This window comes from Cyrtonyx montezumae, unplaced genomic scaffold (assembly GCF_038088225.1).
Source record: "Cyrtonyx montezumae isolate F1298 unplaced genomic scaffold, pur_monq_1.0 scaffold_10, whole genome shotgun sequence".
Taxonomy (NCBI): Eukaryota; Metazoa; Chordata; class Aves; order Galliformes; family Odontophoridae; genus Cyrtonyx; species Cyrtonyx montezumae.
Window position 1 is genome coordinate 45,978,878 of NW_027071826.1, and position 17,555 is coordinate 45,996,432.

Here is a 17,555-nt window from a genome sequence, read left to right on the forward strand (position 1 = left end):
TTGAGTTTCTTAATGGTTTATAGAAGGTGCCTGAAGACACTGTTACTTTGAATTAGAAAAAGGAGTACCGAAAGGAAAATGGGACTTTTAGATGTGGCAGCGCAAAAAGTAGCACAGAGTGACAATTGCCTTAGGCCATGTGTACCCAACCTGTTCATTTTAGCTAAGGCTCATAGATATGCAAAGCACTGCAGAAGGGGAAGACCTATGTGGGATTTACAAGGCTGAATTGTTCGTGTTCCTTATTATGGTAATGGAGAATTTGAGCAGCCTTCACACTGGGCCCTTGAGTTCTAGCGCTAAGTAAAAAACGTGGGAAATCTATTTCTGGCTCCTTAATAAGCTATAAGCAGGAAAGTTGTTCATTAGACAACTTTTGGATCCTGGATTAACCTGGATCTTGCCTCTGAAGGTAAGAAAATTGTTCATTCAATAGCTGTGAAAAACAGCTTAAAGTCAGTAGGAGAAAAATAGTTTTTGGGGGAGAGGATGGTTGACTGAAGTAGAAATTGATTAAATACTGTTAGAAACTTTTCGGTAGTCCTTCAACTAATTACATTCAAGTTCAGATTATCAGCCTTTCTCCTGTTCCTAGAACACAGCTTGAGGTCTCTTTTCCTTCATTCTTCTTCTGTAGTAGTTTTATGAAGACAAAGTCCAGCTGCAGTTGTTTTTTTTCTTGTGGTTGTTTATAATTTAGCACTTACCAGAGCCATGAGTATTTCTTCTATTTTTATTTTGTTTTAGTCTCTACTTTATCCAGACTTTAGGGACACTATTCTGTTACATTTTCATTTTCTTCAGCAGCCTCAGACACTAGTTTCTGCCTGGCAAGTTTCTAACTCTCTTAAATAGCTTCATGTGAGGATGAAGATGTATCCTTCCTTATAGAAGTACTTCTCCAAAATGTTGTTGACACATAGTCCATAGCTGTCATTTCCTGGATCTAAAATGAAACCCAGTCCTACCGTGTTTCTTCGTTCTTACTGCTGCATTCTTTGTGTGGCAGATAAAGCACGACTTTGGGCACCCAGATTTCTTTCAGGGTTTTCTATCAGGTGGTCAGCTGTGGCTCAACGAAGAAAAAGGGAAGGATGAGGTCCAAAAAAGTAAGAAACTGAATTCATTTCATCAGCTAAAAAGACAAACTTTTATTATTTTTGGGGATGGAAAAGGAAGATACCTAGATAATTATAGAATTTTTTCAATCTTCCCTCTTAAAATTACTAATGATGTGAGTTCTTCAGACATTGGTTGTATCAAGTGTTTGCAGGCTTCATTTATCATCTACTAACCCAAGTTAGCATTTTAGAACCAAAGCAATACCAAGCTTTTCTCCTATGTTTCTGTTGAGAACACTGTATTTATTCAAGGTTTTAGAAGCAAGTCTCTGGAAACCCCTGATCGCTTCTGAAAAGGATTCCCTTTTACACTATACAGCAGGCACTGAAACCATGATACAAAATTTATTTCATGCTAGAATTGTTTTGCATAACATTGTGCATGCATTTTACTCAGTACTAAATTGCATACAATGCTGTTGTCTTGTTTCTTAAACTGAGACAATTTATACTTGAGTATTTTCCTGATTTTTGTACCGTAAGTCCCAGTTTTAAAATAACACCTTTTTCTTTTTTAAAAATTCATACTGATTACTTTATATGAACAATTTATGAAGGGTCTTTACGTTGGATCTATACATCAATGAAATACAACATAACCAGAGCTGGAAAATTAAATCTAGACCAGCTGTTACTGTCAAGTCCGAAGGAAGGTCCCATGTGTCACAAGCATGCCAACAAAAACAGACAGAAAAGAGTTTCTTATTTTTATACACTAGTTGGATTAAAAGTTCTTGATTTCCATGTCGGTGTGATGATCTGTGAAGGCGTGGTCAATATGACCGATGACTGCCTGATTGCACTTTTTAAAACCATTACTCTGTATCTTGTATACAAAAAAGAAGCGATCCATAGCAAAGAAATGTACAGTTTTATGTTTTACATTTTGGCTACAACAATGTATGTAAAAGTAAAGAGCTTTGAAAGAAAATATATAACTTTGCTTTTTTTCTCCTTAATCATACATTTGCAGTGTTTCTTGCTTTTTTTTTTTTAATTGTTATTATTATTTTTTTTTGTCTTCATGCAATTCATGCTATGGAACAAAAAAAATAGATTTGGGAAAAAAAAAGAAGAGATCTTCTACAGTTTTGTTACGTTTTGGCCGTAGAAAAAGCCTGCATCTCTAGTACAACTCCAGAACCACGAAGAATCATCCATAAAACCTGCATGGAGCGAGTTAACTTTGTCCAAATGAGAAGGTCTTCTATGCCTGCACAGTTCCACACAGATGTTTATTAGCCATCAATGTTCATCTCCATCTTGCCTTGTCAGGTCACTCTGACTGCCTCTGTTGGCATATATTTAGCAATGACTGGACTTTCTTTGCAAAGATCTGCATGTAAAGAATACAATCAGTACTTGAGCTTCTTCCCTGTGCTTTTCACATCAAGCTCGGCATCTTAGTTTTAAAGGAAGGAGGAAAAGGTGAAATAGCTACATGCAGAGGCAGCCATATTCTTCTTCAACAGGTTTTTTTTTTCCATGCAGTCAGCCAGACTGAGACCTCTCTACAGTGTGTCTGAGTATTGCTTTCAGCTTAAGATAGGCGCCCATGCAAAGTTTCATCCTACTGTGCTTGTTTGCTCAAACTCCTGCAGGGTTCCTATGGCTCAAAAATATCCTGAGAAAAGCAAAATCTTCCATCGTTGGCATGTTTCATCACCGACTATATGTCTAACCCATTCCATACCGAGCCAGTAGATCCGCCATTAGCCACAATAAGCATAGACTAGCACGATGCACCAGGAAGGAAGCTATCTGGTGCATCTACCCTTCATCCTATGTACTGATACCATGCAGCACATTATGGCCCACCAGTACCATGTGAATGGCCTGCCTATTGTCATCTGAGTGCTATTTAGGAGTGTTGTCACCTAGCATCAGTAGTAACACCGTTCCCCGCAGGTGCTACTGTGAGACATTGCATCTTCAGACTTAGTCACCTGGATTATATGCAACATAGCATAGGCTAATTGAAAATAAAGCTTTTTAGACCATTCTCTGCTACTGATCCATGCTACAAAATAGATGGGATGGGAGACCAAGAACGTCTCACTGGACTAGGAGAGCTGTAGGGCGCAGACACTGAGGATAATCCTATCGCTTTTCCACTTATGCCAGCTATGCTGTTAAGGCTCCGTGACATTTTGTAACCTTCATTTAAAAGAAAAATGCAAAGTACAGCATTGGATCAATGACAGAATGGACTAAGAATGAGGTCAACATTGTAGCCAGTTCAATAGCAACTGCATGCACAGACATGCCAGAGTAGTATCGCTTGCAACTTGACTCACTTGGCCATTGAGGTAAAGAACAGTTTAAAAAGAAAAAAGCAACAAAAAATAATTTTTCAAGGATAGTCAGGCTGTGTAATTGATCCTGCAAGCAGCAATATGGTTGTACCCTAAAACAAAGTCAGTTGGAGGGGGATTTTTGATGTCTCAGTCATATGCTCACATGTACCGTTCCCTGTCACCTCATGCGTTTTGACCTCAGGCAAAATTTAGATTTTTAGTAGCTTTGGGGAAAGAGGAAGGAAAGAGAGAGAGAGAGGAGAAAAAAAAAAAAAGGCAGCAAAACCCATGTAATTTATTTTGTTGCTATAGAGATACTACTCCTTTGTTCTCAGCACTAAAAAAAAAATTCGCATGCTTTTTTTTTCCCACCCCCACCCCCCACTTTTTTCAGACATGCATGTAAACAGCTCAGCAAGTGTACAGAGAGTTGCACAAACTATGGGTGAAATTCTGTTGGAACAACAATTAAGATGCTCTCAACGTGTTTCAAACAGGCCAACAATATGCTGACATATATTACTCTTTAGCCAACCAGCCTCTGTTTCATTCAGTAACAAGAGGCAGTTGCAGTGCATCGTGAAAACCATACATTCCTCATCCCAAAGGATGTGCCATTTGGAGTGTTCCCCTGATCCACTGGAACCACCCAAACTCGCCCAGGCTGAATGAACGCGGCCATTGCTTATCCAATACAGAATCAAGTAAAACACTTTGCTACAAAGGTAAATTTAAGAGCTTATACTTTCATATGAAAGCGTTGTGGTCCAACTATATCTTTGTTGATGATAAGCTTTAAACTTATAAATACATACACTATCTATAACTGGCATTTACTATAACTATTGCCCATCATACAATGGCACATGGGAATTCTATAGTCCATACTCAGAGTATGGTTACATCATACAATCTTTGCAGTTTTAAAATATTGACTGTATCATATACTATATACAGCACACCAGTGATAAACACTGATTTGAAGAGACAGACCTTTCCAATTTCCCCGTTTCTCACTGACTTTTACGCATATGTATGTCATTCTAATTTTGGTTTGTATGGTTTCCTCAGGTAAAGTAATTTAAACAAAACGTAGCCTGTTTTAAGAAGGGAAGGGTTGTTGTTTTTTTGTTCTTTTTTTCATTCAGTTTGACTTCTCGTCACTAAATAAATAATTCTGGCCGTAATGAAACTGAAATGAAATGACTCCTGAGAGATCTGTAGCTGTCAGAAGTCAGAGAAACTAACTAGTGATGATTTATTTATGAAAAGAAAGTGATTTGAGGTGAATTACTTTGCAATTGAAGACACCTGTGCTAACAGATGTTCTTGTGTGCCTCTCTTTCTCTACTGAGCAAAACAGCGATGAAGAGAAAAATAATTTCCTTTAGTGCTCTGCTAAGGTAGCCGAATAATCATTCAGTGTTTCTTGAGGAACTTTTGTTTCTGCATTTTAAGTTTTCTTCTCTGCTACCTCCCAAATATTTGCTTCTCAGAGTCTGTAAAATCTGTGAGCTTTTAAAGTGGCAAACTTTTGTTGCTGTCTAATGCTAACTGGCCTCTCCTTGGAGAATGGGCTAATCTGTGGACGCTGTAAAGCGTTCTCCGTGGAAGCTCGCTGCACCGGTTAGGGTGGAACTGCCTAGCATAGCTGCAAGGGGTAGTTACAGCTCCTCAGGCTTTTCTTTCTGAAAGAAATAGGTTAGAAACTCCAAATGCAGACATCAGGTGGTGGTTTCCAGCCCAAACGTGCATCTCTACAGCAAGCGCACTATTGCGTGCTAGAGCTATAGCTGACTTTTTCGTATTTGTTTAAAACGGTTGCTAACTACATAGTTAGAGGACCCCAGCTACATACCCTTTCTTATTCCTCCATCAGGCGGGCAGGGATATTCCCCGGTTGATAAGAGGAAGCAGGGTCCATATCTCTCCCGAGTGCCAGAGCGGGTAAAGGGCAGGCCCTCATCAGGCGTAATAGCCTGGTCTATGTGGGGACAGTCTTCGTTTGCCAGCGCCGCCTTGGCCACCTCACCATTCAGTTTCGAATCTTCAAACATATAAGCAGAAGGCTATTGAAACACTATGCACTGTTTATTAGTTCCAGCTGCAAATTAAGGGTTCACAGCTAACGAGTTCTATAGCAACACTATAAAAGGTAGCACATCTGTCCTAGACACTGCATTCGTGTGCACTGCACCAAAATAAAATAAAGTCTGTTAAGTGGGAGGAGAAACAAAACGTGATCACGTTAGGTGTGACAGCCGCCGCCTGTGCTTCCACATAGAGGGGCAGTTTCGGAAACGGGTGTGCAGTGGTTCCTAGTCCTGCGAGCAGAAGACCACGGTTAGAGATCGGATCATGTTTTTGCATGACGTCAGATGGCGCATGAATGACCTGCTCGTCGTGAAGCCTACTGTCGCTCAGAGCTTGGGAGAGGCAGTGGACTGTGAGTTGTGTTTCAGCGTTTGAGTATATTCTGTTCATGCCGATTTATGCCTTTGTGCAATATTCCCAGAGGGAAAAATTCTTGCTTTTTCCCTCCCTGAATTTACGCCAGGTGTTTGAGATATTGTTTCTGATATCAGTCGTGCAGAATGGCTGTACACGTTTTAGACACACAGAGTACATTATGTATGGGAATAAGACAGCAGAATGTAGATTTAGAAAAAAAAAAATTGGTTTTCTGATGTTCTCATCTGAAACATGCACAGTATTTGCAATGCTGGCACGGGACACTACATATAGAAAACACTACAGCAGGCCATGAATTTAGAAAACGAATGGAGTCAAATTTATGCTTGACTGTAAATAATGAAAATAGATGGTCAGATTTGCCCATTTTGCTCCACACATTCCCATGAAGATAGACTGAGAAGAGTATGTTTCCTCTGTGTGACTTGTATGATGTTTATAAAACAATTTAAAGTGCTCTTTAGAGTAGGATTTACTTTAGAGTTTAAAGTGCGAATTGGTACATTGAGAATATACTCGAAATGTGGCACAGCTCAATATGAGTATTTTGGTTGAAGGGAGGAAAAAACAGTCAGAGTGTGCTTTCTGAAGTTTTCCAAATGCTGAGACACAGCAACTGTAGGCAGCATCCTACACCTTGGTTGCACAATGCTTATTACCTAGAGACTGTAAGGCAATGGGTGGTCCTGCAAGTCTTTAAGGAAAGATAAAGTCGATAAGTAAAGAATTCCAGTGCCTCTTCTAGATTTACGTACTGTCTCATTCTGAATGCTACATGATACTGTTATTTATTTTTCAGTGGTTTTGAAGCCAAGTAATAATACAAGACCAAAAGAGAAACGGCGTTACATGGGGGTTCAGAGATACGATTCTAATCCTCTGGTGTCGGATAGACAAGACAAAGGAATAATAGGTAAAAGCCTTTTCAAACATCATTTGACTGCACACATTCACAGATGTATATGACGTGCTATGTACATCTATCCCTGTGCCAGTAATTGCATTCTATGCCTTTACTTGTATTTAGATGTCCCTGGTTTGTCACTACAGAGAAAGAAAGAATCTTTTCTGCATACCTCACCTCTGCCTCCTTTCTTCTCCATGTAGACTTAGCCAATTATTTCCCCAGAGAGAGCTAGTAACGTTTTCTGTGAGCAATGAAATAATTAGGTCTCTCTATATATTTTAAAAACCTGAGACACGCTACAGGGGCGTTTTGACGCTTGTAGATGTTTGCAATGGATTGCAATTCCTTTCTGTTTGTAATACTGCTATCTGCACAAAAGCCTGGCACGGCTGCCATGGTAACCATGACACTGCAGGTACTGAACTGTTGCTTTCAATGTCACATAACTGTGTTTGGGGAGAACTGCTGGCCTTTTGGGGATGAGCGAAGCACTGGGCTTCTTAACCTTCAACTGCTACAGGCAGATGGCTCTAATCCTACAAGGAGTGAGCACTAGCATCTCTGAAATCCCCACTGCCACATTAAAGCCTGGGCTTGTAGACAAAATGATTAGTGGTGGAGGGGGCACTGGTCTGTTTCTGGAGCTCAGAACACCTCTGAGAAGGGTGGCTGTGGGTCATGCTGCTTGCTAATGACAGCTACCAGTCCATCTGGAAGCAGCTTTCTGGCTCCATTTGTGCTCAGTGACAAGAAAGTTGACCTTGGAATTTATTTCTTGGGTTATACATTCCTGGCAACCTTAGCTGTAACTTGCTCTTGTAGCCTCCTCAGGGTCCTTTAAAGCTGATGATTTTTTTTTCTCTATGTTTGTTGCTGAAAATCTGCTAACTTTTTGTTTTATTTCTACCAAATAGAAAGAGAACAGAGTAGCTGGCAAGGTGCACATATCATTGAACTGTACCACTAACATCCCTGCGTTATTCCATGCATGGGCTGTGCCCTAGGGACTACATTCTGGACAGCTCTGGCAATCTTCAAGAGCAGTTTTTCAGGATACTTAGGAAAGAGTGAAATTACCAGCACAGAAAGCTGTGCATGTAAGTAGATGTTGAGTAGCTTTGTTTCAAACCACTCTCTGCAGCACCTAAATCAGTAAAGGCAACACTCAGGACTGAACACGATGTTTAATAAGTTACCGCTCTACTATGGAAATAGAGAAAACCTCTGCTGTCATCTGTCAACAGTGAGAAGTTTTCATTGCTTTCATTAGCAGACCCACGTGCTGAACATTGTCAGGAATTAAGTCTAAAGATGGAGTGAAATTATATTATTTAGGTTGATTTCTTAAGTTTTGATTTACATATTTGTTCTTTCCAAGATTGACCTGGGCTTTGAGAGGACTCTAGACATGGCGAAGTTCCTGAAACAGTTACTGCCTGGTGACTACCAGCTGAGTTACACCACCAACACCACCTTCTAGGCACTTAAAACTTCTCACACTTGATTGTGGCCTACCAAATTTACAACATTCTTTCAGTCCCTGTTAGCAGAATTGGATCTAGGCTTTGTATAACATTTCTGTAGGCTTGTATAATGTTTTTCCTTTTTACATTGTATACTATTTCACGAAGAACAGCTAGTGTTATCATCTGTGTTTTACAGATGGTTAAAACTACCATGCAGTGAAATGACAAGCCCACTTCCATGTAAGAAGTTATTTACAACAAAATCTTCTGACTCCCAGCATGGAACCTTATCTCCATGATCATCCTATCTGCGAATACCTAGTTAACTGCACCAGCCGTAAACATTCTCCTGCAGAGATTTGGCTTGGAGGCTGCAGAAAGTATTCAGCAGATCTCCCAGGTGCATAGTCTGTTTCACAGCTACATTTGTGTGGTTTCCACTTGATTTTTTTTTTAACCTCCTCCTTCCTATTTTCTCCATCTCCATTTGCAGAAAACTACAGTTGAAATGCCTCAGGTATTTTCAAGATGACAAAGAATTTTAAATTGGGGGGTGTTCTGAAAAAAGCTTGGGATAACTTCTTTTTAACAGCTCTCCACAGCTGAAAAAAGCTATGGGAGAAGCACCAAAGAGAGCATCCGTGCACTATCTGTGCAACTTGTCTCTTTGCTCATAGCATAGTTTACAAACAATTATGAATTTACTGATAACAACTAGCAGATTAGCACAGTCACCTTAACTGATTTTGTGAATTGCTGCAGGTTCGTTGGCATTGTGCTAAAGAAGATGGAGCCTTCACAGCCTCAGATCAGAAACTCAGAAATTAGATAAGTTTGTTTGATTTGGCTCAATTAGGTCACTAGCAATCTCTTCCAGAAGGAAGCAGACTGTCTTCCTCCTAGCCACGCTTGTTTAAGGATTAAAAGAGACAGGGACCCAGGGAAGTTTACAACTTCCCTGAGCAGCTTTTTGCCATCTCACAGAGACATAGGAGACTAGAAGGGTCTGCAGGGAAGAGAGTTGATGAACAGGAAGGAGGTAGGAGCAGTTAAGTGAAAAACCAGGGCCAGAACTTTCAAGCTGCTTGAAAGATGATCTTTTTACAAGGGGGACATTATCTAACTGAAGTTACATTCCACCCCACCATCTGATGTACACCTAAAAATGAATCTGCGGGTCATTTAGAACTCAGCTATACTCCTGTAACCCTGATCCCAAACCTGGCTTTGCCATTATTACAGTCTGTGGATAGCCCCACTCCTGACCAATTGAGCATGCTTTGGTACTCATTCGCAGCTTGAGAATCTGCTCAATTTCAACCCACATTACTCTGCATGTCTCCTAACATTCAGTAGCTACCTGAAGTCTCTCGTGAAGAAGAATCTTCATGAGGTCCCTCTTAGCAGAAACCTTTAATCCAACTGGATCTCTGAAGAAAGTAATGTTATGTTGTCCGTTTATTGAGTTAATTATTCTCTTGTTTTTCAGTCTTTTTACACTTTTCTGGTGATATCAAAGGGCTTTTAATGTGGCAAACATTAACAATGCCTTACTGTACTGAAGATGGGATACTTGGTATGATGGCCCTCCCTGTCTCAGGCTAACAGAATAATACAGGATAAGGGATGGCATGGCAAAGGTGAGGTTGGAGAACTGTTGTGCTCTAGATTTTCTCAGCTACTAGGCTTTTTACTGAAAGTGCTCAGTAGAGCAACTGTGAGGCTGCTGCAGTTGCTGTTGGAGAACAGAGGACTTCCCAACTATCTTTATTATAGACAAAGTGCAAAGATTTTATGGTTTTTTTTGCATCCTGCTTCTGTAGAGCAACTTTTGCCTGATATTTCTAGTGCTGAGCATATATGATGATGATGAGGCTCAGGGTGTGAATCCAAGTGTTCAAAGACATTTACTTTAATTTGTGGTGGGGTTAAGAGCTACTGAGCATCTCCCCACTAACTTTATATCCCTCTATTTCTCTCTGAGATGTTGTGTAGAAAGACAGTAACCACAGTTCAATTCCCTGTTCTCTCAAGTCTCCTTAATTCAGATTTCACTCCTGTGATATCAAGTTGTTTCTCTTCTGGCTGCCTGGATAGTAATCACTGGCCGTTAATATTCATTGGCTGCTCATCAGTTGCATCAGTATAAATCATATTATTTTTTCTAATAGTGGACTCCACCTAAACTTTTTCACAGGTGAAGGGAGACTCTAATTAATAGCCAATCAGGAAATAAAGAAACTGCAGACTGAGAAAAATAAGCTTTTCTTGAATTAATATTTGCCTACAATGATTTCTGAGTGAACGTAGAATTTATTAGCATCTAAGAAGACAATTAGAAGCAATAGGTTTGATGCTATGCCTTTAGAAAAGTGTCAGAGATGTCTATCACCTATTTTTTTTTTTACTGTTCTTTCAAAGCATTATTTGTGTAATTGGGTGAGATTGTAACAAAATACCTTGGTCAGGACTCGATTCAGCAAAATCACAATTACACTTGTGTGCCAGACCATCTTTGGCTGCAGAAATCAATTTTTATGGGCTTCAGAGCCCCACGAAGGATAAGAAACATGGATCCCATGGGCAGAGGCTCATTTTTGTTGTTGTTAAAGCAGGTCCTTAGAGTGAAAGGGATATAACTTTATTAAATAATAAAAAAGAATTATGAAGAAGATATATTAAACCACAGACAAAGGATGATGAAATGATGGCTTGGACAGTATGGAAGGAAGTATAGCATAGAGGAGAACAGTGAGTATATGGGTTTAAGCTTCTGAAAATGAATAATGATGCATCAATGTGGGCATCGTTGGTTTTCAAAATGATAGTGAAAAAAAAATCCTAAATTGGTAGGCTTGGGAATTTTTCTGCTGGAGAGTAATAAAAATTATTTTTTCCATGCAGATTATCTGGAAAAAAAAAAAAAGAAAGAAAAAAAGAAGGTAATTTAACTAAGTAGTTCTATTGTCATACCAAGTACTTACTCTTTGCATTAATACCTTGCATCAAGTTTTGTGTCACAACCTCATTGAAGTTACCTATAGTCTGTGACATTCCTTGTTCTTTTGCATTAAATAACTGTATTGTAATCTCCTCGGCTGCCCAACATGGAGCTCAGGTTGATGGGAATTGGAGAAAAGCTTCACAGAATAAAAAGTGACAGTCTGTAACATACACAAGTTGCAAGCAACGTACAGTAATAACAAATAAATGTTAACAAACAGAGTGAAAGAGAGAAAGAGAGAAAAGAGAGAGAAAAGGTGAAGAACATGTAAAAGAATTAATAGATTCCTATATAACAACTCAGTTTAGTTATCCCAGTATTCTAAGGCCATTAAAATGCAAAAATGTTTGTTAGTTCTAGGTATCTTTATTAAGGTTTCCTGATCTTTAAATTACTGCAATTTTTGAAAGTCACTAGGAAGCTCTTCTGAGTAGATTTCACGCTGATGGACTTTACGCTGGCACAAACGAGAGCAGAATTTAGTACTCTACATGTATACGCAGAGGCCTTCCGACCCAACCTACCTCTTCAGCATTTACTCACCACCTTGTTGACCTGGGTCCCTCCAGGAAGCCGTGTCCCCCAGTAAAGGCACTCCAGTGACGGTGGTGACCGCCTCTCCCAGAACTAACTGACCAACATAGTAACGTCACTCCCAGAGAGTATCAAATTTGTGAGGCACTACTTCTTGAAGTGAGGTGACAGTATGTTGGCTGCCTACCTACTGGTAAGCTAGGGGAAATACAGGAGCTCTAATTAAGTAGATCCAGCGCATTTTGCCATTACAGATGTTATTGGATATGTGCTTAATGCAGTGCTGGGAACTGTTACCCCTGGAAATGCTACACTGAGCTACACTGGAAGGTCCCTCCTAATTGTATCCTGACCCTTCTGTGGATCCACGTGCACTCATCCTGGCCTTCTGAGAATCCCACCAACACCAAATTCTGTAGTCCTTGACAAGTTAGATAGAGACTGCAGGAAAATGCAGTCCACTGAGTCGTGCTACCTTCTCATAATGCCGCCCTGACTGAGGAATACAGTATGATGATCTGTACAGTATGGAGGGTGCCTGAGACATGGAACATGGATGAATACAGTGAATGATGAAAGTGGGAATGGTGGATTGTTTGTTATTTCAGCTTTTTCCTTATAAACAGACAAGCAAATAGCCAATGTTGAAAATGCCCATTAGGTACAGAGTAAGAGGGATATAAGATAGTGGGCTGGGCACAGCACTATCATATCATACACTAGGCTCATTTTTTTTTCCTGTTCTTTTGTAGTAATGGATAAATCACCCCATCTGTCTATTGCTATTTCAGAGAAGATGCCTTTTTGTTGTATCTACTCTACAAATATCATTCATACTTAATCCATCAGGAGGGAGAGATGCCAAGAGTACCTCTTCATATTCCAGGATTTCATTTGGCAGTGGATGGCATGGAAGATACAGTGGCAGGCACATGTGTTTGAAAGGGCACTCGAGAAAGATGGTTTACCACATTGATAGCTGCCTCAAACTGGAGGATTGGCACTGGCTAGGCATATTTGACTGGAGTGTTTGTATCTGTTTTCCCGTCACTAAAAGTGCCTCATGTGCTCATTAAATTATTAAGGCATGAAAAGTCCGAAGATTTATTATTTAATAGTTCTGTGATTGATTTTCAGCTCAGTGTAGTTCTGCCCCTCCATATAATTATCTCTGACTGTGGCCAGGCCACAGGGGACTGGTTAAGAAGACTCTTTTTTTTTGTTTGTTTTTTGGTGTTTTTTTTTTTTTTTTGTGGGGTTTTTTTGGTTTCTCACATAGTGCCACATGTCTAAACAAGTATCTGATGTGGGAACCAACAGAACATAAAGCTCTAGGGCTTTATCCAAGCCTTCCTCATTAGAGACTTGACTGTGGCTACTGCACACTTATTTAACTCACTGGATGGCAAAACTCTTCAGCCATTGTGGACCTGGCACGCATGTGGCCAAACAAAATGGAAACTTGAAACTTTGTGCTTGAGTTCATTGCTCTTCCTTTTTGCTTTCTATAGATATGGTATAGAGACTGATATTCTTACTCAAATCCTAGTGTAAATAAGTACTATGATACAAGCGACAGCCACTGATTTTATCTCTACAGGAAATGATAGATGAATAATTGTACAACAAAATATTACATTGTACTGGTTATAAATTCCGCTTTGTGTGTGATCCACAGCAATGATATTGCAGAAATGCCACATGGTGAGCAAATTGTTTTCACCTATTTGCAGGCACTTAACTGAAGTTAAGTTAGAGTTGCTGTCCTCTGAGATCAGTTATTGAGAAAGCCACCTCTGGAGGGCAATTCAGGTCATAATTAGTTAATTACTCTCTGAGACTCCTATCTCTTCCTTCAACATATGGGGGACCTCAGGCAAATGCATTTTAATCTGGATGAGAAGAAATGAGCATTATTACTTTTGAGCTGTTAACATTTCTGCATTAGAACCTGAGGACCAGCCTCCATCTTCAGTAATGTTAAGATGTATTCATAGCCTCATTTGCTATTTGGAATGATGAATTCTGACGTTTTAAAGACTAAATAGATTAAGTACAAGGAGGAAAATAAGCATCTCCCTGCTATCTTATATTCACTGCCTTTTTGGATATTTGGTGTGAGATGTATACAAACATCAAAGCTGCCCGCGATGAAACAGACCTAATGTGTTTGTAGTTACATTGTTGTCTACTGTCCTTCCTACAGGGAAGATCACAGGCTTTATGACACTAAAACTAGCAGCCTTTTTTTTTTTTATCCTGTGGATTGAAGGACCACCACAGTGACTGCATACCTATGCTTTAACAATGGTTTGCTATCCATAAGAAAAAAACACTGAAGTTCACAGTCTACAGTTATAAGTTAGGCAGCATAATAGGCCTGTGACAAGATCTGCCAAGAGTCCCCAGCTCCCACTGAGCACTGGCACTGGAATTACAATGCCCAGCACACTTCTGACGTTAGAACCAATGTGTTGCAGAAAAAATACAGGTTATTTAGGTTACAGTGACAGAAGGGAAGAAAAAGGAAACCCTGAGAAAAGAGCAGTACCTTCAGAAGACATGACTGATAAAGTTGAAATCCTCCACATAATTTCTTTTAAAAGAAATCAGCTCTGTCTCAGTAAATTGCACTGAAATGATGTGTTATAATGTCACAGCTTGCTCCAGTTCATCTGACCATGGGGTACAGTGGAGTCACTGTAACAGTTATGTTCACTTCTGTCAGGGGTAGGATGGCCTTAACTAGTCAGACAGTTATGGAATGGGTTCTGGAAAAAGTCTTGGGGACAGGGAGGTAGAACAACCACAGAAGTTTTCCCAAAGCTAAAGACTACATTAGTAAGGACAGATATTTTTTCCTTCCTCTTAGAATCCTGAATTCTAATGATATTTCTTCCAAAATTTTCAGCTATGCAATAAGCAGGAAATTTTGCTATTGGTACATTATGAAAAAGTTACCAAATGTGTCTGCATAACGTATCTGTATAAAGATATGCTATTCTTGGAGTACAGTTTACGTGAAGCTGTGTGCAGAGGAGATCAGAGAGATGACAAGATCTTATTTTGACTGTATTAAAATTAACATAAGCATTTTGTGTGCAGATGTTTTAAATATCTGTACAGAAACAATGAAAGGCTGGGATTAGTTTCTTAACAGAACTAAAGTAACCTTCATTTGTGTTTGCGCATTACAGATGCATTTTTAGGACCATTGCTTTGTGGCACTGGGCAGTGCTGTCAACATCAAATGAAGTTATAATTCCATTCATATTTTAATGTCTTTTACAGTGTTAGAAAATAACTTCATCATCTATGTCACCTTTGAGATGTAACCATGCAGACTGCCTATACTTCAGGTAAGCACACAGCTCACAGAACAGGGGGCCTTATGAGCTAAGTAACATTTTTATAGCAAAACTGTCAATATTTGTTTTGTATGTTTTGAGGTTTTTCTTGCAAACTTATACTTTAAACTATTTCAGTGTGTATTGAGATAAGTTAGTTATACCTGTAGGGCAGTGTGTTGTTTGATGTTGTTTGATACACTCATCTGAGTTTGACTGTTCAAGGCTTTTTCTGATTTGTTTCTATTTCAAGATAGTTTTGCCTTTCCCTCCCCCCACCCCCTTTCTTATTTTGCTTTTATTATGAAGATGAAAGACACTGCAGTACAGTGCACTATAGTTGTGACTGCTGCTTAGCAGTTATGTTCTACTAATGGCTTTGTCACAGACCTTTCAAATGATGCTGCTCAGTTAAATTAAGCCCTGTGTCAAATGAAAATACTGGAACCACAGAATATCCCAAGGGTTCCACAAAGTCCATTGATTCCAAATCTTGGCTCCACATAGGACCATGGAAAATTCAGATTCTATGTGTGAGAGCATTGTCCAAGCACTCCTTGAATGCCAGCAGCTCAGGGCCGTGCCCACTGCCTGCTGGTGCAGAACCTTCCCCTCACCCCCACCTGGCCCTCCCCTAACACAGCTCCATGCTGTTCCCTTCAGTCTGATGCTGTCACCAGAGAGCAGAGCTGCTGGCTGCCACTTGGCCCCCCCTCAGCTCCTCAGCTCTGGGCTGAGCCAACCAGGGCACCTCAGCTGCTCCTCATACGCCTTGCCTTGCAGACCCTTCACCATCTTCATAGCCCTCCTTTGGACACTACAGGAGGTGAGTCAGATGAGCTATCACTGCTCCTTCGTGCTATCACAGGCCCAGTTCCTCCCTTCTGCTTCTCTCATGCCTTCAGGAGGGGATAGGGTGGAGAGCAGAAAGAGTTGTTGAAGACAGGGAAGAGTATGATAGAGCTCTTTGTGAAATTAAAACCAAGAACGGTTGTTTAAAGATACCCTCCTGCCAGATGTAGATTACACAGGACTGGGCTGCTGAGAATTTTGAGGCCTATTTAAAAATTCAATTCAAACCTACCAGAATTTCAATTCGAAACATCTTTGCTTTGCATGCAAATGACCATAGCATCATTGGCAGCAGCTGTGCTGCTTCTGGGCAAAGTTCTGCTGTTTGCATGTCTGTGCCAGGAAAGTGCTCCTTAGCTTGTGAGAAGGCACTGGGGTATAGCTGTGCAGAGCTCTCTGTGGAGACCCCTTGGCCCTGTGTGTATGGACTGAGAACAGCTGTGAACTATTGACTCAGTACGTGTGGGGGCACTTGGCTGTGAAGAGGCAATCATACATAGAATCATAGAATCATAGGGGTTGGAAGAGACCTCAAGAGATCATCGAGTCCAACCCTCCTGCCAAAGCAGGTTCCCTACACCAGGTAAATACGTGGTACTATCTCATACTCATCACTGTTTTGTGAAGATTTTAATCATTCCACCATAAATTATATATGTCCCTTATTCCTGAGCAACTAAATTGGCTTTTTTTGTATGTATGTGTGTGTAAATACTTTAATTAGATATACATAGTATGGCTGTATATCACGTAGATAACACCACACTGAACCTTTGCTATTAAAAATTACAAAAAATATCTTGAGCAACTCAGCATTATTTCAGAGACATTAGGTCTGATGGACCCATTCTGAGTACCTAGCACAATGTTAACTGTTTTTTTACAGTTAGGTGGGGATAACTAATGCAAATATTTTACAGTACGGGGAACACTCATTATTTGCAAGTCTCTGTTTTTATATAATTGTGTGGTTATAGTTTCAGGAACAAGTTAGTGCCTATCAAAGCTTCATATACATAAGATGAACCTCAACATCCAAGGCAGTACAGATCTTGTTTTAACAGTTAGTTCTGATCTTATTATTTTGCATTTATCTCTTGCACATCTATAGATCCTTCCCTGTGAGAAAGATGAGAGATGCGGACAATATCTTTTGCTGCTAGTGGTGCATAATAATTATCAGAAACAGGTCTTCAGCAGCAGTGTTACCAAGTCCATTTTGTTAGCTGAAATACAAGTGTGCTTTGTTACTTTTCAAAATATATATGCTTGTACACATATATAAAAATAGCCTCTTTTAATTAATTATTGCAGAAATAGGTAAGTTGCTGTTACTATCAATATTTCATGGATATTGTGGTAACAGCTGATTTTAGAGCACTGGTGGTGGCAAAACAGTTCCACATCAAACCAAAATTACAGATATTCTCAGGATACCAGTGTGGATTTGCATTGAACTTGTCATAGTCCTCTAGTTCCCAGAGAGGACCAGGATATGTAACAGAAGAAACTTTATAAAGGAAAGGATTTCTGAGAAGAAGGTCACTCTGTAGCT

General features: G+C 39.8%; 1 protein-coding gene across 4 annotated transcripts in view; it reads right to left on the reverse strand.

Moving 5' to 3' along the window:
• Window positions 1-1,132: 1,132 nt before the first annotated feature.
• Window positions 1,133-17,555, reverse strand: part of KCNC1 (potassium voltage-gated channel subfamily C member 1) — a 99,397-nt gene continuing 82,974 nt past the window's right edge. Inside the window, exons 3-4 of one of the 4 annotated variants that reach the window (XM_065755245.1) lie at window positions 5,277-5,465; window positions 1,133-2,457 (exon numbers count right to left, since the gene is read on the reverse strand). In XM_065755245.1, the coding sequence (XP_065611317.1) occupies window positions 2,393-2,457; window positions 5,277-5,465 (254 nt within the window). In that variant the 3' untranslated portion in view covers window positions 1,133-2,392. The other 3 variants (XM_065755248.1, XM_065755247.1, XM_065755246.1) reach the window with 3 other exon arrangements.